General features: G+C 43.6%; 2 protein-coding genes across 2 annotated transcripts in view; one reads left to right on the top strand and one right to left on the bottom strand.

Moving 5' to 3' along the window:
• The window catches only part of SKIC3 (SKI3 subunit of superkiller complex), a 166,532-nt gene that overhangs the window by 9,782 nt on the left and 135,882 nt on the right, over positions 1 to 20,868 (top strand). The window contains exon 2 of the mRNA XM_082457992.1: positions 10,364 to 10,479. The gene's annotated coding sequence lies outside the window, so the exon portion shown is untranslated. The remainder of the gene's footprint in view (positions 1 to 10,363; positions 10,480 to 20,868) is intronic.
• Positions 10,487 to 13,267, bottom strand: GPR150 (G protein-coupled receptor 150). The gene has a single exon (XM_082458178.1). The coding sequence runs from the start codon at positions 13,159 to 13,161 to the stop codon at positions 11,863 to 11,865; it is 1,299 nt and encodes a 432-aa protein (XP_082314304.1). The 5' UTR covers positions 13,162 to 13,267; the 3' UTR covers positions 10,487 to 11,862.

The raw sequence follows: 20,868 nt of genomic DNA on the forward strand, positions 1-20,868 counted from the left end.
TACTGCTGTAAAGACACCTGGTTGGGAAGAGAAGAATAAGTTAGAAGATATTATGAGGACATACTCAGAAAAATTCAGATGTGGGATATCTTGCAAAGTAACAGGCTTGGTCTCCTCAGAAACACAGTATCTTTTAAGGTCGGTGAAGATGTTTTGGAATAAAAGAGATGAAAGAGACATAACATCAAATGTAATTAGATTTTGGTTCAAAAGAAAAGAATCTAGGACTTCCCTGGTGGTGCAGTGGTTAAGAATTCACCTGCCAATGCAGGGGACTCAGGTTCGAGCCCTGGTCTGGGAAGATCCTACATGCCGCGGAGCAACTAAGCCCGTGCGCCACAACTACTGAGCCTGCGCTCTAGAGCCCGTGAGCCACAACTACTGAGCCCACGTGCCACAACTACTGAAGCCCACGCACCTAGAGCCTGCACTCTGCAACAAGGGAAGCCACCGCAATGAGAAGCCCATGCACCGCAACAAAGAGTAGCCCCCACTCGCCGCAACTAGAGAAAGCCTGTGCGCAGCAACGAAGACCCAATGCAGCCAAAAATGAAATAAATAAAATTTTAAAAAATATATATAGTTATAAAAAAATCTATTCAAGTATATTGAGGACAAGAGGGAATTTTTGAATCTGGACTGGATATTAGTTGATATTAGGGAATTATTGTTAATTTTTTGATAATGCTTTTGTGGTTATGCAAGAATGTCTTAGGAGATGCACGCTCAAGTATTCAGAGGTGAGGTGTAATGATATCATGATGTCTGCAACTAATTTTCAAGTTATTCAGAATCAACAACAAAAAATATGGATGAAAGCAAAGATGGCAAAATGTTAACAACTGTTGAATCTCAGTGGTGAATATGTGGGTGTTCTTTTGTATTATTCTTCAAGTTTTCTGTATATTTTATAATAAAAAGTAAAAAAAAAAAAGAGGGAAACCTATTTAACCTAGTGTTCCAAACATGTAACTATGAAACTTTTTTTCTTTAGAATATGTTAATATGGAAGCATCTGCTGCTTCACAAAGTATGCTTGGACATGTTGGCCTAGGGCAGGCTCTCAGTGGCTACCTTTTAAAAATATACTGTAATGATAAATGCTCAGTGAAGAGTAAAAATCTTAAAGAAAAATTCAAAATATACTTAAAAAATTTTATCCATCTGGCTGAGGAAATGTTCGCCATATCATTTACAATGGGACCATTCTAATGCTCTTAACAGTGGTGTGACTTTATTGGCCAGAGGAATGAAGGTCACAGCTTGCATTGTGATTCTTGAAGGTCCAGTATGTGTTACCCAAATCCTTTCTCTTAGTATAACCTCATGGATGATGGTACAGGCTGAATTTTCAATCATCTATATCCTTCTGTGCTTAAAGAATTAGATGAAGTGATAGATCATTTAGAGCACTTTAAGGAAGAGAAACAAATTTGCAAGCATAATTGACGATTCTTACTAGGGACGAAGTTATGAGACCTCGTAGTTTTGTGTGTGTGTGTTGGGGGGGGGCATCTTCCCGGAACAGGGCTCGAACCCATGTCCCCTGCATTGGCAGGCGGATTCTTAACCACTGAGCCACCAGGGAAGCCCCTATTATTTATTTATTTATTTTTGGCTGCGTTGGGTCTTCGTTGCTGCGTGTGGGCTTTCTCTAGTTGTGGCGAGCGGGGGCTACTCTTTGTTGCGGTGAGCAGGCTTCTCATTGCAGTGGCTTCTCTTGCAGAGCACAGGCTCTAGACATGCGGGCTTCGGTAGTTGTGGCATGTGGACTCAGTAGTTGTGGCTCACAGGCTTAGTTGCTCCGCGGCATGTGGGATCTTCTTGGACCAGGGATTGAACCCATGTCCCCTGCACTGGCAGATGGATTCTTAACCACTGTGCCATGATGGAAGTCCCCGCATAGTTTCTTGTGACGACTGATTTTATGTCAACTTGACTGGGCCATGGGCTGCCCAGATGTCTGGTTAAACATTATTCCTGCCTGTGCCTGTGTGGGTGTTTCTGGATGAGATTAGCATTTGAATTTGTAAATTGAGTAAAGCAGATTGTCTCCCCTAATGTGGGTGGGCATCATGCAATCCACTGAGGGCCTGAATAGAACAAAACAGTGGAGGAAGGGAGAATTCGGAGAATTCACTCTGTCTGCCTGAGTGCTCAGCTGGGACATCCGTCTTCTACTCTTGATCTTGAACTACACCACCAACTCTCCTGGGTCTCCAACCTGCAGACAGAAGACTGTAGGACTTCTCAGCTTCTGTAATCACTTGGGCCAGCCAGTTACTTATAATGAATCAATCTCCCTCTCTCTCTCTTTCTCTTTCTCTCTCTCTCTGTCTCTCTCTCTCTATATATATGTATGTACTGTTTCTCTGGAGAACCCGGAAGAATGCATTCCTTATATCCATTTGGATGCCTTTAGAGAAAACAGCAATTCAAACCGATTAAACAAAAAGGAAATTTATTATTTCACATAACAAGATCTGAGATCTCAAACTTTGGTTAATTCAGGTGCTCAGCTACATAATCAGAGACTTGGGTTTTTTACCTTTCCACTATTCTAGGATTAAGGTGTTGGCCTTCTCTTAGGGTTATCTTCCCTCTCTGGTTGCAAGATGGCTGTTCGAGCTTTAGGTCAAATCCATAAACTATAATATCCAGAGAAAGAGGAGGAATTGCCTCTACTGGTATCTACTATTTAAGGTTACAAAACCTTTTCCAGTAGCCTCCAGAAGGTCTTACCTCTAGTTTCATTGCCCCAAACCAGTCAACTAGCAGGAGGAGTGGTATTACCATGGCTGTCTTAGATATATATCCCAGAGCGGGGGATAGGGTTATCTTCCTTGGTGGATGGTGTGGCAGTTTTAAAATATGACTGCAAATTCTTTGACACCTCTTCCCTTAGAGGGTAGGGTTTATGTTCTCTGCCTTTGAATCTGGACAGGTTTGGAACTGCTTCCACCAGTAGAAACAGAGGATATGCTTCTGTGAGACTTTTGAGGCAAGGCCATACAGAGCCACGTGGCTTGTTCACTAGAACACTTGCTCTTGGAAACTTGAGCTGCCTTAGGAGAAGTTTGACTACTCTATGGCCGTCATGCAGTGAGAAAGCCAAAGCGACATGGAGGGCGATATGTAGGCACTTTGGTTGATGTTCCTGTTGAGTCCAGCTTTGAATATCCCAGCCAAGGCATCAGACATATGAGTAAAGAAGAAGCTCCCAGGTGATTTCTAGCCCTCTGAACACAATTAAGACTCTTCTAGCAAGGCAAGAAAATAAGAAATGTTAATGTGGACAACCGGAGGGCCTGCCACAATTTGGATGCCTGCTTCTGTATTGATGTCCATGGACATGAGGTTTCTCTAACACACTCAACATTTAGATTAAAATTAAAAAAAAAAAAAAGTATTTCCTGAGGTTAAGGACTTCCTTTGGGGACAATAAAAGATGTATCTCACAGGTATGATTTGGCTCAGACATCTTGGACCTCTGAGCAGTTTCATATTCTAGACCTGGCTCCACCTAAATTCACACCAAGCTCCCCTGGAAACACAGAGGGCCTCTGGAACTGATGAGCTCTTAGACCATCTCCTAGTCTAATTTATTACAACCTCAAAATATTAGTCGAGGTAAAGACTAATCTACTGTAATAAACAGACTCCCAAAGTTCACGGCTTAAAGAAGACAGAAATTTATTTCTCTCACATAATCTTCTGAACAGTTTAGGCTGTCTGTGCTCCCACAAGATCCTGAAGGAACCTCTAGGATGTTGTCCTCATCTGCATGGCTGAACCTGATCATTGTCACATAATGTAACTGTCACATCGTGTCTTCCAGACAATAGGAAGGGGAAAGAGAGCTCGGAGGAGCCCAAGCCCTATGTCTTAAGGCCCAAGTCTGGAAGCCACACATGTCACGTTTGCTCACATTCCATCGCTGAGAACAGGTCACATAGCTGTAACTAGCTGCAAGAGAGACTGGGGAATACAGTCTGTGGCAGGGCAGCCGCATTAGAAGGGGAGAATGAATTCTGGTGAACTGTCTCCTCCATTCCCAGCAAGTGAGTTCTTTATTTGGATCGTTTGGAGGCTGAAATGATGAAACTCTCTGACATAATTAGGTACTGTTTTTCTAAAATGCATTTCACCCTTCTGGTAAACATTTTTATCCAACATCCCCCCTCTCCCACCCCTGTCCCCCACTTGTGTATGTCTAGGCTGTGTCTCTAACAGACACGTAAGTCTGTAAAGCAAGACCTGTATCTGAGGCTCAGCTAAACTTCTTGGCTATTACCTGTTCAGATGATGAAAAAAAACCCAAAACGAACAAACAAAAAACCCCACAGCTCTGTCACTTACGAGCTGTTTGATCCTGGGCAAGTTATCCGTAGACCCAATTTCCTTATCTATAAACTGAAGGTGGTTATGATATATTCCTTTTAGTCGTTATGAGGATTATATGAATTAATGCTTGTAAAGTGCCAAACTTCATAGAAATTATTTAATAAATTTTAGCTGTTATTATTGTTGTGGTTCCCATTATTTATCTCATGGGTATTCTGTAAGGCAGACAATAGTACCTTGCTTAATAAAACGATACCCAGAACTGCCAGGGTTTGGCCATAGAAGGAGATTTCACCTTGTGGAAATGGGATTAGAGTTGGGGCTCTAACTCTATCCCCTGAGCTTGGGGTTCTCTCATTTCAAGTTAGCATGAGGCCTCATCACATTACATGGTAAGCAGTTAAATCTCCCAATTTGACATGTGGTTGGAGACTAGAACCCAGGTTTCTGATATCTGGGTCTTTTGACTCCCATTTTTAATGCATCCAACACCACTTCACTACTCCACCCATGATTTAGTTATCTGTTGCTGCGAAACAAACCACCCTAACACTTAATGGCTATGGTTTGTTATTCCTCACAAGTCTGTGGGTTAGCATGGTAGTTCTTCCTTTGGTTTCCCCTGGGCTCACTCATGTGGGTGCATTTAGCTGGAGGGTCATCTGGGAACTGCGCCCAGATAGAATGGCTGAGTAGCTGGGCCTCTGCTTGGCTTTTTCATGGCATAGTCATCTCAGGGCAGCTTTTCTGAGAGGGCAGTTCCTATGCATAAATGCTTATCAAGACCCTGCTTGTGAGGGACTTCCCTGGTGGCACAGTGGTTAAGAATCCACCTGCCAATGCAGGGGAAATGGGTTCGATCCCTGGTCCAGGAAGATCCCACATGCCGCAGAGCAGCTAAGCCCGTGTGCCACAACTACTGAGCCTGCGCTCTGGAGCCCACGAACCACAAACTACTGATACTGATGCCCGAGCGCTCTAGGGCCCGTGCTCCGCAACAAGAGAAGCCACTGCAATGAGAAGCCCGCGTACCGCAACGGAGAGTAGCCCCTGCTCGCCACAACTAGAGAAAGCCCGCGCGCAGCAACGAAGACCCAGCGCAGCCAAAAAAAACCCCAAAAAACAAAAAACCCTGCTTGTGAAAGATCTGCTGATGTCCATTGCCAAAGCAAGTCACATGGCCAAACCCAGACTCTGTGGGAAAAGATTACACAAGGGATGGATATCAAGAAGAGTGATTCACTGGGGGCCATCATATAGTAGTCTATCCCAGCACATTTTAGGGTTGTTACTTCCAGATCTGGCCATAGAAAATACAGTAATGGTTGGCCTAAGTTCCCACCCCAAAACCTAAACTTTAAATGTAATATATGTCTATGATAAGTGACATTGTACTTTGCACATGATAGATCTTTAATAAATAAATATTGAAATGAATGAATTAATAAGTCAATAATATTACCAATGGTAAGAATTTGCAAATAATGTCAAATAACAGTAATAATTACAGGTTGAGATTTCTCAACAAAGTCTTTACCACAAAAATTATAGTTCTTCATAGAGTATAAATTTTTAAAAAAGAAGAGTTCCATCTTTGATTTTCTTCCATCTGCCCCACTAAGCCCAATACAGTACCTCAATACCTACTGGCTGATGGACTAAATAAAATTACACTTGGATTGTTCCTATTTTTTTGATAAAGAACATGCAGTAAGCTAAAATGAGACACTTTTTCTTGCCAAACTTCTTCAATTAGAGGCTGTTTGCTGCTATAAATAACAGAAAATCCAGTTTAACTGCCTTAAGCAGTGAGAAAATATATCAGCTTATTTAACAGGACATCCAGTAGGTCGGCCTCAGTGGTGTTTAATGTTACAGCTCAGTGAGGTCATTAAGGATCTTAGTTCTTTTCATCTCTCCAGTGTGCTGTATCCAGTGCTGGCTTCATCTTGTGGCTGGTGCCCCTCATGGTGAGAGGTGGGCTGCCAGCAGCCAGCAGCACTACATGCTCCCTCATTTACTTTTGGTGGGAGAGAGATGGAGAGAGCATGCTGGCTCCCATGGCTCTCTCAGAAGAGTTAAGGACTTCCTTCCTAGATGCCCCAATAACCCTACCCCCAATCTCATTAGTTTTAACTGGATCACATGACCATTTCTGAGTGGGACATGGTGGTAAGGGGGGTGGAATTACTTTGATGTGCTTAGACTAATTAAGGCCCAGTCTTAGAGTGGGAGAGGGGTCAGCTTCTCTCTAAGCATTTGACTGTTCATAAGAGACATAGATAACCTAATAATGAAACCGTGTACAAGCCCCTGTGTCCTTGTCTTTTGGAGTAAAATGCTGACTCAAGAGTTAATGATTGTCGCCTGCCCATGCAGGGGACACGGGTTCGAGCCCTGGTCCAGGGAGATCCCACATGCCGTGGTACAGCTAAGCCCGTGTGCCACAACTACTGAGCCTACACTCTAGAGCCCGGGAATCACAACTACTGAGCCCAAGTGCCACAACTACTGAAGCCCATGCGCCTAGAGCCCATGCTCTGCAACAAGAGAAGCCACTGCAATGAGAAGCCCACACACTGCAACGAAGAGTAGCCCCCACTCACCACAACTAGAGAAAGCCCGCACGCAGCAACGAAGACCCAACGCAACCAAAATAAGTAAATAAATATATATATATTTTTTTAATTTAAAAAAAAGAGTTAATGATTGGGAAATGTGAAGATGTAGAAACAAAGAATAGCTGGTTGGGGAACTAGTAACAATTTAGACTATAATTCTGTCACATTGCAGAATCACCAAAGTCCCAATTCCCTGAAAGATATAGATAAAGGCCTGACACACATTCCTAAGTTGTTTTTACAGGCAGGAGATCCCCTCCAGATGAAAACCGCTGACCACAAGAACATGGACCCTAGACTGGATGAAACCAGAAGGTTGATGATGCTTAAAATTTCACCTTGATGCCAACCAATCCTAGAATTGTCCATGAGCTGATCATGCCCTGCTCTTTGAACACTATAAAACACCTCACTACCCTCTCCGGGGTGGGCACGGTCCTTGAGGTGCTAGCCTGCTGTGTTCCCTCTTTGCCTGGCAAAGAAATAAAGCTACTCCTTCTCTTTCCTCCAAACTCTGTCTCCATATTTCTATTCGACATCGGTGCACAGAGAGCCAAGATTTTGGCAGCAATAAGAACCTGAGAACTGCTAGAAAAGAGAAAGTGGATTCAAGGAGGGTAGTTGACAATTATTGTGAGCATTCTACCTTCTGTAAGGCCTAACTTCCCTATTACTATGTAGCACCATTGAGTACATAAATCTTTCATAGATTCTCCAAAATCCCTTCCTTCGTTTCATGTGATATTACTCAGCTGGATTTTATTCCTCATAGCCCAGTGTTAGAGAATAACAGTAGCTATCATATATTGAATACTAGGGTGAATCTGAAGAGACAAGCTGACAGGACCCCCCTCCCCAGCAATCAAGTATTTTACATACATGAATCCTATGAAGCCAAGGTAATAGAAACCTCATTTGATTGATGAGAAAACCAAGACTCAAAAAGATTCGGCAAACAGCGTAAAGTCACACAGCCACTAAGTTGTAGAGATGAAACAAGTCCAAGTCTTTAGGCTCCATAGACTCTGCTCTTTTCATTATATTACACTGCCCCTCAACTCAGCAAAACATGTTTAATTTAATTAGACTATTCATTTGTATTAGTATTTTATTAATGTTTTCCCTTTGATCGAGTCAGAACATTTCAGGAATGGGAGAGAAACTGCTCAAATTTTCTACTTCCTTTCGTGTTTCCTAGGAAGTGGCTTAGCAAAAAATATTTTAAATCTATCTCCTCTTCCACAAATGAGCTAGACTATTCTATTTTTAGTAAATGATTTATAGCTAGTTGTGGTTTAATTACACTCCTGGCTGTTTTCTACATACCTTCTCCTTCAAATTATGTAATAGGTCATGTTTACTTATTTTAGCTGTATGTTACTGTGTGGCTAGTTCTTTTTAAAAAAATACAGAATTATTTGAATTTAGTCTTTTAAGTTCTGGTGGTGACATTTGCATTGTTGTCTATGTGAATAGTGCTCTCTGGAGTCCTGAAGTCCAGACCTGTTTGCAGCAGCTTAGTTAAAATCTAACTCCAAGGGGAATGTACAGTGGGTGAGGGGATGTTATTTGCTTCCTCCCAAACTCCAAGTATGTGGTCTTGATGGTCCTCTAGTCATTTCCTGTTTGGGTGATACCTAGAAAAGAGATCAAGTTCAGGGTCACCCGCTCATTTCCCTTTGCTGTGCAGTTCCTACTCTAGGAAGAGTCTAAATTTAGAATAACCTTTGGGGGCTTCCTTGATTGGGACAGAGCTGAAATTCTGAGTTGTCTATAGCAATGTAGATTCCTAGGATCAGTGGTCATGATTCTGAGGTGGTTCTTTAAGTTTCTTAACTTAGAAATGCCACCAGGGATGGGAACGAAGTCACCTAGATCTATCTTCAAGTTTCAGATATAGTTAAAATTAGAGGAAGTTTCTTAGTTATAGAAGAGAAGCATTTTAGTATGAAGTGGGCTTAACCAAGTCTTCCACAAAATCTAGGGAAATGTAGTTTAATTGTATTTTAAATTAACTACTTGAATTGGAATTCTGTATTTTTGACCCAGGTGGAAATTTCTCATAATTTCTAGATGGCAATCAGCTGAAAATCTTGAATAGATTTTAAAAATCAATCTTTTTAACAATCTTGCAATTGTGTAAAAGTTTAGTCTGGCCTCCCAATAAGCATTTCCCCTTCTTTCTTTCCTAAAAGAAAGAATGAGATTTTTCACCCCTTCTCTATGCAACTCATATCTTCAGTTCCAGGTCCAAGTCAGTCATGGTGGCCCCGTTTCCCTTGCAATGATATGTCTAGATATGGACTGGCCAATGAACCGTGTGGGAAAGTCTATCCAGGACAGCCAAGAAATGTTTCTTCATTCTTATAAAGAGTGAAAAGAAGAGAGAGTCTCCTTCTGCACATTGTCATGTTTGAATGTGATGCCTGGAACTGCAGCAGCCATTTTGTGACCTCAAGGGAAACTGACTTTAATGTCAAGCCAACCAGCTCAGGATGGCAAAATAGAAAGACGAAAAGGATTTAGGTCCTTGGTTATAAAGTTATGAAGCTACTCAATTAACCAATCCTGGAGCAGGCCTACCACTGGACTTCTTGTTATGCGAGATAATAAACTTAAGCCAGCTGTATCTGTTTTTCTGTTAGTGTGTTCTCAACTGCAGAAAACAGAAAATCTGACTCAATTGGCTTAAATTACCTTGTTGAGAGCATTCTAAGTGATAAAACATTATAGGTCATATTCTGAGGTCTCTGAGCTTCTTCCTTGATCCCTGCCTCTAGGTATTCCCCCCTTCCAATTAGTTGATCCTTCACACCATCATTGGAATGACTTTGCAGAATTCAAATCTGATCATTTTGCAACTCTGGTTAAATCTTTCAAAGGCTATTTTTGGCTTTCTTGGTGTGCAAACAGACTTTTCTTCACTGGGTCTGGGCTGGATCTCTGTGGCCGCATATCCCATCAGGTCAGACCCCAGGCACCCTAATGCTAGATATTTCAACTATTGCCATTCCTTGACCATGCTATGTTCTGTCTCACTTATGCTTTACAAATGCTAGTCCCAACTGCATAGAATACCTTCTCCTATCTGATGGGTCACCCCCACCATCCCCCAGGCTCCCAAGGTTGTTAGATGTTCTTCTTCAGCGTCCTGACCCCCGACTGGAACCCCTGTTAAAGCACATCTGACTGTTTTTGTGCTGTATTTGTCAGATTGTCTCCTACATATGATTATAAGGTCTTTGAGGGAAAATGTGTCTTATTCATTTTAGCATCTCCAGTGCCTAGCACATTGCTTGGCACAAAATAAGCGAGTAATAAATGTTTATTAATGAATAAAAATAATGCTATAACCCAGATTTATGTTCATTAAGACAATTGTGTTCTTTTCTCTTTAGGTGGCTTATTCTTGGTATATTGCATGCTATACCTTCCTCAGCAGGGTAGGGAGGATGAAAGAGAGGAAGGAAAACCTCTAACTATATAACATTTTTGGACAAGATTTTGGAGGAAGGTAAGCCAAGTTTAATGAAGATTTCTTTTTGTAAATCTTTTATCCATTCTATCTATGCCTGATTCATATGATGAATTAATCAACAAATGTGTGTTGTGTGCCTACTATGTATCAAACATTGTTTAAGAGTTTGGGATTCATCAATGAACAAAACAAGGAAGTCCTCAGAGAGCATTGGCTTCACAAGTGCACTTTACCAGTCATTTCCCCTTTCTGGATCTTAGTCCTGCGTTTGTGCATGAACAGGAAACACTGTAATGGAAAGCTTGCAGATTCTCAGATGAAACATTGGTAAACACATGGATATTTGTTCATAAGCGCCGCCACGTCTCTCTAGAACCAAGGACAGTTAGGAGGAGGAGGTCACTGACTAAATCTGCTCCTTGACCTTGTTCTCAGCAATCCACACCAATAGGCATTGCCCTTGTTTGTAAAAAGAGAGTTTTATATATCCATGCAGCGTTGGGAGGTTGCAGCTTTCCTCCTAGCTGCGAATATCCCTAAGGCTCCACCTGGGACAGTGAGCCTCACCCCTATGCACCACCCAGGTGCTTCCCTTCTCCAGTCTGGTGGCGATTCTGTGCTTAGAGGCTCCACCTGTGCACAGCATCGCAGCTGTAGAGGCTGCTCTGGGCACAGGAACAATTTCCTACAGAAACTGGGCATATTTGAAAGGTTGGAAGGGAAGCTTTTATGTCTCCCTCCTACAATTCCAGCTTCTCCTTAAGTGGAAGCTAGACCAGAAATAAAGGCCACACTGATTTTCTTCTGAGAAAACACATTACCAAGTTAAAAAAAAAAAAAAAAAGTCCTAATTGCTCTGGGGGAAATGTTTTTATTTTACAAATACTCTGTGGCTCTGAAGTGACAGCAAGATTACATTTCTGACAGTATCACTGGTACAATTTCCAGGCTCCTCAGGCAGAGCAATGTGAGGATATTCCTCCCGGAAAGAGAGGCACATTCTCTGGTCCCCAAGCTACAGTTAAACAACGACCCTAAATAAGTAAAAACAGATGATAACACAGCAAATAATGAAAGCTTGGCAATTTAACTAAAGCAAGTGGTCTTAGCCAGAACGCTATGGGAGTGAAAAAGAACTACAAAAATAACTCTGTAACTTTGCTTTTACAAACAAATGGCTCACTCTCTGTCTCCAGATGGGGAAATGTGAGAACTGGAAAGGAGAAAAGAACCTGGAAGAGTGTAGAAAAATGTAAACATTAGAAAGATGTAATAGGGGAGTGGAGGACAGGGACAGCTTCAGTGTAGCGTTCTTGGAGACCGTCCTGACGGTTGTGATCTAGATAGAGCCCGGCCGGCCTCGTGTTCCGTGGAGGCGGTGCCGCAGCGACAGATTACCTGTCTCTGGCCATCGAACACCTAGAAGACGCTTTCGCAGGAGCAGGGCAGCGACCGGGGACGCGGCGGGGGTGGGCGCAAGTAACCCTCCTCCGGCTGCTCCCGCCGAGCGTGGTGATAATGTGGGTGGGGCCAGCGGTGGCGGTGGAGCGCCTGGTGGCCCCGGGCGCCCTCGTCGTCCTCCGCGACTCCCTCCCGCGGGCAGCACACTGCACCCAGGCACCTCCGCCAGCGCCGCCGGAGTTGACAGTCGCCCGCCTGGAAGAACAGGTAGACGAAGGGATTGAGAGCGCTGTTGGCCACCCCCAGGAGGCGCAGCGCCACCGCTAGGTCCTCGGCCTCCCAGTCTCCCACCGGCCCAGACGACCACGTGGCCGCCAGCCGGGCAGCGAAGTAGGGCAGCTCGCACCCCACGAACAGCAGCGCCAGCACCAGGCTCATCTTCAGGCTCTGGACCTTGGCGCGGGGCAGCGCGTTGGGCGCGGGGGCTTGGCCGGGACTGGCCGACCTGGGCGCCGCGGCCGATGGGGCCTGGGGCGGGCGCTGCCGCCAGGCGCAGAGCAGGCGGCTGCCAGCGATGCCCATGACCGCGACCGGCGCCACGAAGCCCGCGACGGCCTCATAGAGCGCGTAGACCATCAGGTGCCAGCGCGGTAGCGGCGCGAAGATGTCGCGGCAGCGACGCTCCCCGGGCCAGGCGCGGGCGGCCGGAGGCGCGGCGGGCGGCTGCGAGGGGGCGCCCCCGCGCACCACGAAGGCCGGGGGCAGCGCCAACAGCAGCGCCAGCAGCCAGCCCAGGGCGGCGAGGGCGCGCGCGGGCAGCGGCGGGCCCTGTGGACGGCGCACGGCGCGCTGGCGTTCGAGGGCAATGAGCGCCACGAGGTGGGCCGACGCGCTGTGGCCGGATGCCCGTAGCAGATGCACGAAGCGGCACGACAGGTCGCTCGCGGCCCGGCGCGGCTCGCCCAGCAGCTCCCAGGCCAGCTGCGACAGCGCGGTGCCCCCGCACGCATACAGGTCGGCCAAGGCCAGCTGCACCAGCAGGAAGTCCATCTTGCGACGCTTGGGACCTGCCCAGGGCCCGCCGCCCCCGCACAGGCGGAACAGCACCGTAGCGTTGCCGGCCACCGTCACCACCAGGATGACCCCCAGGAAGACCAGGCGGACGCGGCGGCTGGGCGGCCCGGACGGCGGCGTTGGCGGCGGCCCCGGGACTGGGGCTCCCTGTCCGGAAGTCAGGTTGAGACCCCAGCCCAGCGAGATGGGTACGGAGAGGTTGGGCGCCGGCGCCGGAGTTGAGGGGCTGAAGGGATCCTCCATCCTTAGCCTGGAGGAAGAGGAGGTACCGAACAGGGCAGGCAGGGCGCGGGAAACCAAGGTGGAGGCGAGACTCCGCTGGGCGCGATGCCGGGTCTTACGAGTTCCCAAAGTTAGTTGAAAACGCACACGCACGGAGAGGGAGATGGATGCAGGTAGCTTTGCGCTTAGTTGTTTTTATAGGTTGGCCTCGTCATTTGTCACTCAAATGGGGGGTGTACGCTCGAGGAACACACATGATTCCTCTTCTCCACCTTCCTCTCCGCGTCTCCCCTCCCAATCCGGGTAGATCCCCTTCCAGTCTCTGCCGCAGCCCCCATGCTGCCCTCGCGGGAGCCGCGAACCGCTGGGCTCTAGAAACCTCTCGCGTTGGGTGTTTACATACAGCACAGCCAGACAGAAGGTCGCTTTGCCTGGCCATCGTTTACCCGGGACCAGCACACTGGAGAGGAAAGTCCTGACTGAGACTATACCCCTCAAAATGGTTTCAGATTGCCAGTAGGAAAAAAAAAAAAAAAAAAAAAAGGCACTAGTTTTGATTAAAAAACAAAAGAGAAAGATTTGAAATGCCATGGTTCTGCACTAGCTTGAGAAAAACAGGAACCCAAGAAACCTAACAGCGTTTTGAGCAAAGAGGATCCCAACAGATAAATCTTCCTCTGGCCAACGAGAGTATTTTACTTGGAGAGAACTAACGTCAAAGGTGTTGCGTGGCAATTAGGAGCAGCAGTGGTTTGCAGATTGTTTCAAATACTCCTCATTACTAGAAACAGCAGATCACAGCTGCTCTTCGTCATGTAAAATTCATTTCATTAGTCTGAAGAGGGCATTAATAGGTTTTATGCAAATGGGTAGTACATTTATTGCTTTTCTCCTAATATTTTCTCTCAGTGACAGATGTATCATCACGGCTCTTCATTCTCTTGATTCTGTTTTCTAGCAGATGGGAGGTTGCTAGGAGGGACTACGCCTCCAATAAGCCCGGAGAAAAGGTGACTAAGAAGATGATAAGGCGGCCAAGTTTTAAAAAAGAAATCCAACTCACAGGAAATGGTTTCGATTAAATGCTATCTCTTTTATTTTAGCCCTATCTCCTCACAAACAAATTTTAGTTTTCCTGTTGGAAGCATCAATTTGGTTTTTTATGTACCCTCCACATTAATTATGGTGAAAGTAGAGTTCCTATGCTTCCTGGTCTGGGCGTCTGCTGGGGTTCACATTCCCAGGCTGAGGAAATATTTGGCACTTTAAGATGTGCGGGATAGGCGGGTTTGGTGGGTGCAGCGGACAGTTCTGCCAGGTGGAGTGGGAATCTCATTTCCCAAGCTGTTGCCCTTTGGCCAGAGAACTGTGTCATTTTTATTATATCCCCAGTGCCTATTACTGGACCTGACACATGGTAGGTATCAGTAAATTTGTTTTGAGTTGATGAATTAATGGATATGTGATGCATTTCAGATAATTTTGAGCAAATGTTTCTACCTTGATTATAAATCCATCAACCTAAGAGAAAAATGCCTGTTATACCTGTGCCAGTATCATCCAGAAGAGCTCAAGGAAGCTCTGGGGAGATGTAGGAATAGCCATTCTTGGTGGAACATTTAAGAGGTAGAGTGATAGCCTTGGGAAATCAAACTCCTGGTTTAATTTTTTTTTAACTTTTTAAAAAATTAATTTTATTTATTATTCTTGGCTGCGTTGGGTCTTCGTTGCTGCACGCGGGCTTTCTCTAGTTGCGGCGAGCGGGGGCTACTGTTCGTCGCAGGCTTCTCGCTGCAGTGGCTTCTCTTGTTGCGGAGCACCGGCTCTAGGCGCATGGGCTTCAGTAGTTGTGGCACGTGGGCTCAGTAGTTGTGGCTCGCGGGCTCAGTAGTTGTGGCTCGCAGGCTCTAGAGCTCAGGCTCAGTAGTTGTGGTGCAGGGGCTTAGTTGCTCCGCAGCATGTGGGATCTTCCCGGATCAGGGCTTGAACCCGTGTCGCCTGCATTGGCAGGCGGATTCTTAACCACTGCGCCACCTGGGAAGTCCCTATGTGCGTTTTTCTTTATTCTGCTTGGGCTTCTCTAAACGTTTAGGTTGGTGATCTGTTGTCTTTCATTAATTTTGGAAAATTCTCAGCAATTGTCTTTTCAGATATTTCTTCTGACATTTTGCCTCTATTCTTCTATTATTTCAGTTGCATATATATTATATCTTTTCATATTGTCCCACAGTTCTTGGATGCTCTGCTCTTTTTTTCTCTACCTTTCACTTTTTCTTTTTTTCCTTCTTTTTTTCCCTATCCCATCTCTCCTCAGAGGAAGTTGTTACCCTTTGAAATTCAGGATTTTATCTTGAAAAATTTCGCTTGGCCTATATTCAAGTTCACTAATTCTTTTTCTCTGAAGTTCACTAATTTTTTGTGTGTGTCTAGTCTGCTGATAAGCCATTTGAAGGACTTCTTCATCCACAATAGCATGTTGTTTCTAGTGAATCAATTTTATTCCTTTTCAAAAAAATAGTTTCCATCTCTCTGCTGAAATTCCCAATCTGTTCATGCATGTTAACCACATTTCCCCCTAGATCCTTCCATAGATGAATCATAGTATTTTCAAGTCACTTTCTCATGGTTTCAACTTCTGGGCCATCTCTCAGTCTGGTTCTGTTTACTGCCTTCTTTCTTCAAAGTGGGTCTTTCTTGCTTCTTTGCCATGTAAGTTTGACCAAATGCCAGACATTATATGTAAGTGAAAAACAGTGACTGATGTAAATAGTATTTACTCCTGAAAATGGACATGCTTCTTCATCTGTCAGGCTAGTAGGGTGGAGGGGTTGACTAAATGTAGGCAGTAGTTGAGCTAAGTTTGGGTTTTGATGTTGGTATAGTTATCATTATTCTACTACAGACTTCAGACTCCTGCATACTGCTGCTGTCTTGCTTTCGTGAGAGGCTTGGAACACTGGAGGGTTTTTCTCAGTGTTCCTGCTCCACCCCTACCTTTCGGCACACCTGGCCATGGGGAGTGCGGTGGGAGGTTTCTTTCTCCATGCTTCTTACCTTTCTCCCAGAAGTAGTGTGCTGTTGTTCATGGTGGGGGCAGGCTAATTTTTTTTTTTTTTTAAAGAAACTCACTCCAGCTTCAGTCTTATGTAGGCCCTGGGGGCCTGAGCCTTAAGGGTGGCACTTTATCAACATTTGTCACTTTCCCCTATGGCAGCTGAACTTGGCCTTATAACTTGCAGAAGAGCAAGTTTCTTGTCTGTACCGCTGTTGCAAGAGATCTTTGCTTTCTCTCAGTGCAGGATTGTGAGCATGGCTGGGGTTCTGCCTCTCCTCAGCAGCAGAGTAGCTTTTGCTATAATCTACCCCTTCCCAGTGATAGCTGACCTTTTGCTGAGGACTGGGGGTGAGAGGGTTTTCTGCTCCTGCCCCAGTGGCAGATGAGTTTTGCTTTGTATGAGAGAAGGTTCTGGGTTTTATGCTTCTCCTCCAGAGGCAGCCCCTCCCCATCTGTTCGTCTGTCCCACTGTAGAGGCTCTGTCAGGTCCCCTGCCCTGCTCCCCATCTTTCTCATGAGTGCTGGTTGAGGTCCATGAGAAAACGCTCATTGCTGGAAGTGGTCTCCCTTGTGTGTGTGGCTCCTAGTTTCTGCTGCTTTTTTCACACACATTTGGCTTTTATGAATTTGTCAAAATATCAGTTGTTTTCTTACCTCCTCTTTTGGCTTCTAGTCTTTCTTCCCATGTACTGCCAAAGGTGGGACAGTTTGGGTGTCTCAGCTGTCCTCAGAAGGGGTTGCCACCCTTTTCAATTCAGTTCACCTGTCCTATGAGAGGCTCAGAAAAGTTTTAATTTTGCAGATTATCTAGCTTTTTTTCTTTTCCTTTTGATTTCTTTTACTGTGGGAGCAATATTCCCTATCCTATGTGGAAGCAGATCTCTCAAGACATTAAGGATACCAATCCTTTACCTTCAGTGTTACAACATTTATGATTATTTGTTTTCTAACTTCTTGAACAGTTTATTTATTTTTCGTTCCCCTTAATAATAAAAAGCTTAAGGCTGAGTATAGCTTTGGTTGTGTCATATGTTCTTCTAAGTTTTCTCATTTTCATTATTTAAAAAATAGCCTATCCCTTTAATTTTTTGACCCAAGAATTTAAGATTCTGCTTTGTAACTTTAAGAGAAGAAAGGGGGCTAAAAATCTTATCTGAGAGTTTAGTATACATAATTGTAAACATCACACACACATACCCAGAATATCTGACCAGTGTAGAAGGGATCTAGATCTTTTCTGTTTTCCACATTGAGCTTCTTTCACCTAGTTGGTGTTGAGATCTCTCTTTTTTGCTCATGGCCCCTCATCACCAAGTTCTAGTTTGATTCAGTGATTTACAGTATGCTTTAATAGCCAGTAAGAGTTGTCCCACCTCAATATTCATTTTCCATAATTTTATTAGTTATTTCAGACATTCAATTTTTTTTGAAAACTTTCAGTTCATTTAGTCCAATTTAAAAAAAAATACCCTTAACTGGGACTAAGATCAGGGTTGCATGAAATGTGTGCATTAATTCTGGAGAAGTGGCATTTTAATATTAGAGCCTCCTATCCCAGAACATGCTGTCATTCCATGTTCATATCTTGTTTGTAAACTTAATAGAATTTTATAATTTTTTTCATCTAGGTTTGTGCTTCTTGTTAAACTTTAAACTATTTTTATAGAATGTCATACTGTGAGTGGAATATTTTCCCTAATTTCTATTTTTAATTAGTGATTATTCTTACAGATAGGTATTGATTTATGTATATGCAGCCATTTAACAAATTTCATCAATTATAATAGTTTTTACTAGGATCTCCTGGGTTTTATGAAATGGAAAACCACAAACAGTAGAAAGAATACAGAATCCACTTTTTTTTTCTTTCTACAAAGACAAATAAAAACATATAAAGCTTCCAGATGATGTGGATGCTTCTGGTTCAAGGACCATAGTTTGAATAACAAGGTTCCAGACCCATGGTTCCCACATTTTGCTGCACATTAGAATCACCTGGGGAGTTTTAAAAAATCTTAATGCTTGGAGGTGGGAGCTAGGCATAATAGTTTTTAAACATCCTCAGGTGATTCCAATTTGCAGCAAGTTTTGAACCATTGTTCTAGGCTAGCAGTTAGCAGTCTATGGCCCCCAGGTCAAATCCTGTGTTTTTGTAAACAAAGCTTCCTTGGAACATAGCCACTCTCATTTGTTCACATAGTGTCTGTTGCTGCTTTCTTGCTACTACGGCAGGATTGAGCAGTTGTGAAAGAGACCATATGGCTCACAAAGCCTAAAATATTTAGTATCTGGCTTTTTCATAGAAAAAGAAAAAACAGAGGGATAGAGTCCCTTTATCAATTCTCCTGTGCAGGATTTTCTAGAATTCACTGTTTCTAGAAGGCTCTGTTTTATGAGAAGGCTACTCCTTTTCACCCCCTGCCCTGCCATGGACAGATGTGTAGGTTTTCCAATACAATGTGGTATCTGAGAAACTCGAATTCCTCGCATATTAATTCAACAAATATTTACTGAGCTTCTACTATGTGTCAGGCCCTTGGGATACTTTAGGAAACAAAAAGGACAAAAGGCCATTCCTGTATGGGGCTTCCATCCTACTGGGTAGGAGGAGTGGGAGACAGTATCAACAAATTAAGTATGTAAAACATACACTAAGTTGGACGGTAATGATTTATATGCAGAAAAATAAAGCAGGGGAGCCCTTGTGATTATGTAACATTTGAGCAATGACCGGAAGGAGATAACAAAGAGAGCCATTTGGAAATCTGAGGGAGGAACCGCATTCCAGGCCAAGAGTTGATAAGCACAAAGGTCTTGAGGTGGTGCTTGCCTAGTGTGCCTGGAAAAGGATAGGGAGGCCAGTGTGGCTGGAGCAGAGTGAACCAAGTAGAGTGCGGGAGATGTACAATATGCCGCCGGATCATTTAGAGCCCTGAAGGCCACTGTAATGATTTGGGCTTGTGACCAAGAATGTCACCTGCCATATCAATAAACAAAGGATCAAGCCATCAGTCACTGCAGCCACCCCCAACTGTGCACTCTGAAGGGATTCAGGATGTAGAAAATAGGATACTGGCCCTAGATAGTTCAGGTGCATATCAAAGGAATGATTTCGTTGAGCCCAGACTCTTGCATCTTCCCATACATAGAAAAGCACTCAATTCATTAACTTGAGATGTCTGGTTTTCTTTAGTTAACAGTAATCTTTTGATATTCCGACTACCTGGTTTTTGTTGCAAAAGCTGTATATCCTGGATCCTCCCTTACCTCTTCAGAGCCGCCTCTCCCTCAGAGTTATCTGAGAGGCTTCCTGCTGGGCTTAAGTCCTCAGCAAGTTTGCGGAATAAAACACAATTCTCAACTTTTAGGTTGTGCTTTTTTTTTTTTTTTTCATTCGCCAGGCTTTCACAGAGTCAGGAGAGAAACCAGTGGAGGGTTTGAGTATCCAGTGGTGTGATCTGATCACTCTGGCGGCTGTGTTGAGAAGAGACTGAGGAAAGCCAAGGGCAGACTCAGGGAGACCTCCTAGGAGGCTATTGCAAAATTTCGAACAACAGATTATGGTAGTTTGGAACAGGGTGGTAATGGTGGAGGTTGGGAAAGATGAAGCCCAAAGACTGTCCTCAATCCAGTTTATAATTAGTGTCAGTTCCTCTCCGATTATGGCATTAGATAATTTGTCTTGTTTTCCAAGTTTTTCTTCTTTTTCTGTTTTCATGGTTGTTAGATACCATTTTGAATTAGATATTCTCCTAAAAACCTCAATTTTACCTAATTATGATCCTATATTGAATATGCTTAAAACATTGCAGATGCTTGGTAAATTCTAACAATGAATGCATCTTGAAGAGTTTGAATAGAATGAGGTGGATTATATTTATCTTCACATGCTTATGTTTTCAAAACCACATTTCTATTATTATTGCTTTATTTTTCTCTATGTTTAGCATATACATCACACATTAGCTATTTTTTATTCCTTAGGTTTAATTAGGAGATGAGAGGTAGATTTGTATATTTTAATTTTAACCTCAGTAGTTTAAATATTGAGATCTTTCTCTTAAGGGTTTTACTTCAGAATATATCTGAAGTGAAAATTATTTCTCAGAAATTCATACATAACTACAAAGATAAGCTCATACCAATTCACTGAAGAATAAAGAAAGTAAAGGTGATGAGGTGTCTAATGAAGAAAACTTCCAAGACAGTTTGAAAAAGGAAGTTAGGTTAAAAGGAAATTGGGTAAAATTATTATTTGCAGATAAAGTTTTTACCAGAGAAATACAAGATACCAACTGGAAAACTATTAGTACCAAAAAAATTGTATTATTGGTACAAAGTAAATATATAGAAATAAAATTTGTGTATACAAATAACCAATTAGAAGATATAATGGAAGAAACATCCACTTCAAATAGCACAACACCAACAAATGATAGAACACCTGGGAATAAACTCACCTCTGGCTGCACATTAGGATCATCCACTGGAGGGCTTAACAAACAAAACAGCAATAAGAACAAAACTGCCCAGGTGCCATCCCTAGAATTCTAATTCCACTGGTGTGGGATGGGCCCTAGGTGGTATTTTTTAAAGGTCCCTACTTTCCAAAAATCTCTAAGAAGAAACTGATCTATATGAAGAAAACTTAGAATGCTACTGAGCAATATAAA

This window comes from Balaenoptera physalus, assembly GCF_965194825.1.
Source record: "Balaenoptera physalus genome assembly, chromosome: 3".
Taxonomy (NCBI): domain Eukaryota; kingdom Metazoa; phylum Chordata; class Mammalia; order Artiodactyla; family Balaenopteridae; genus Balaenoptera; species Balaenoptera physalus.

What these genes read in the sequence shown, in the direction of transcription:
- GPR150 (XM_082458178.1), bottom strand. Translation starts at nt 13,161, where the DNA reads ATGGAGGATCCCTTCAGCCCCTCAACTCCGGCGCCGGCGCCCAACCTC.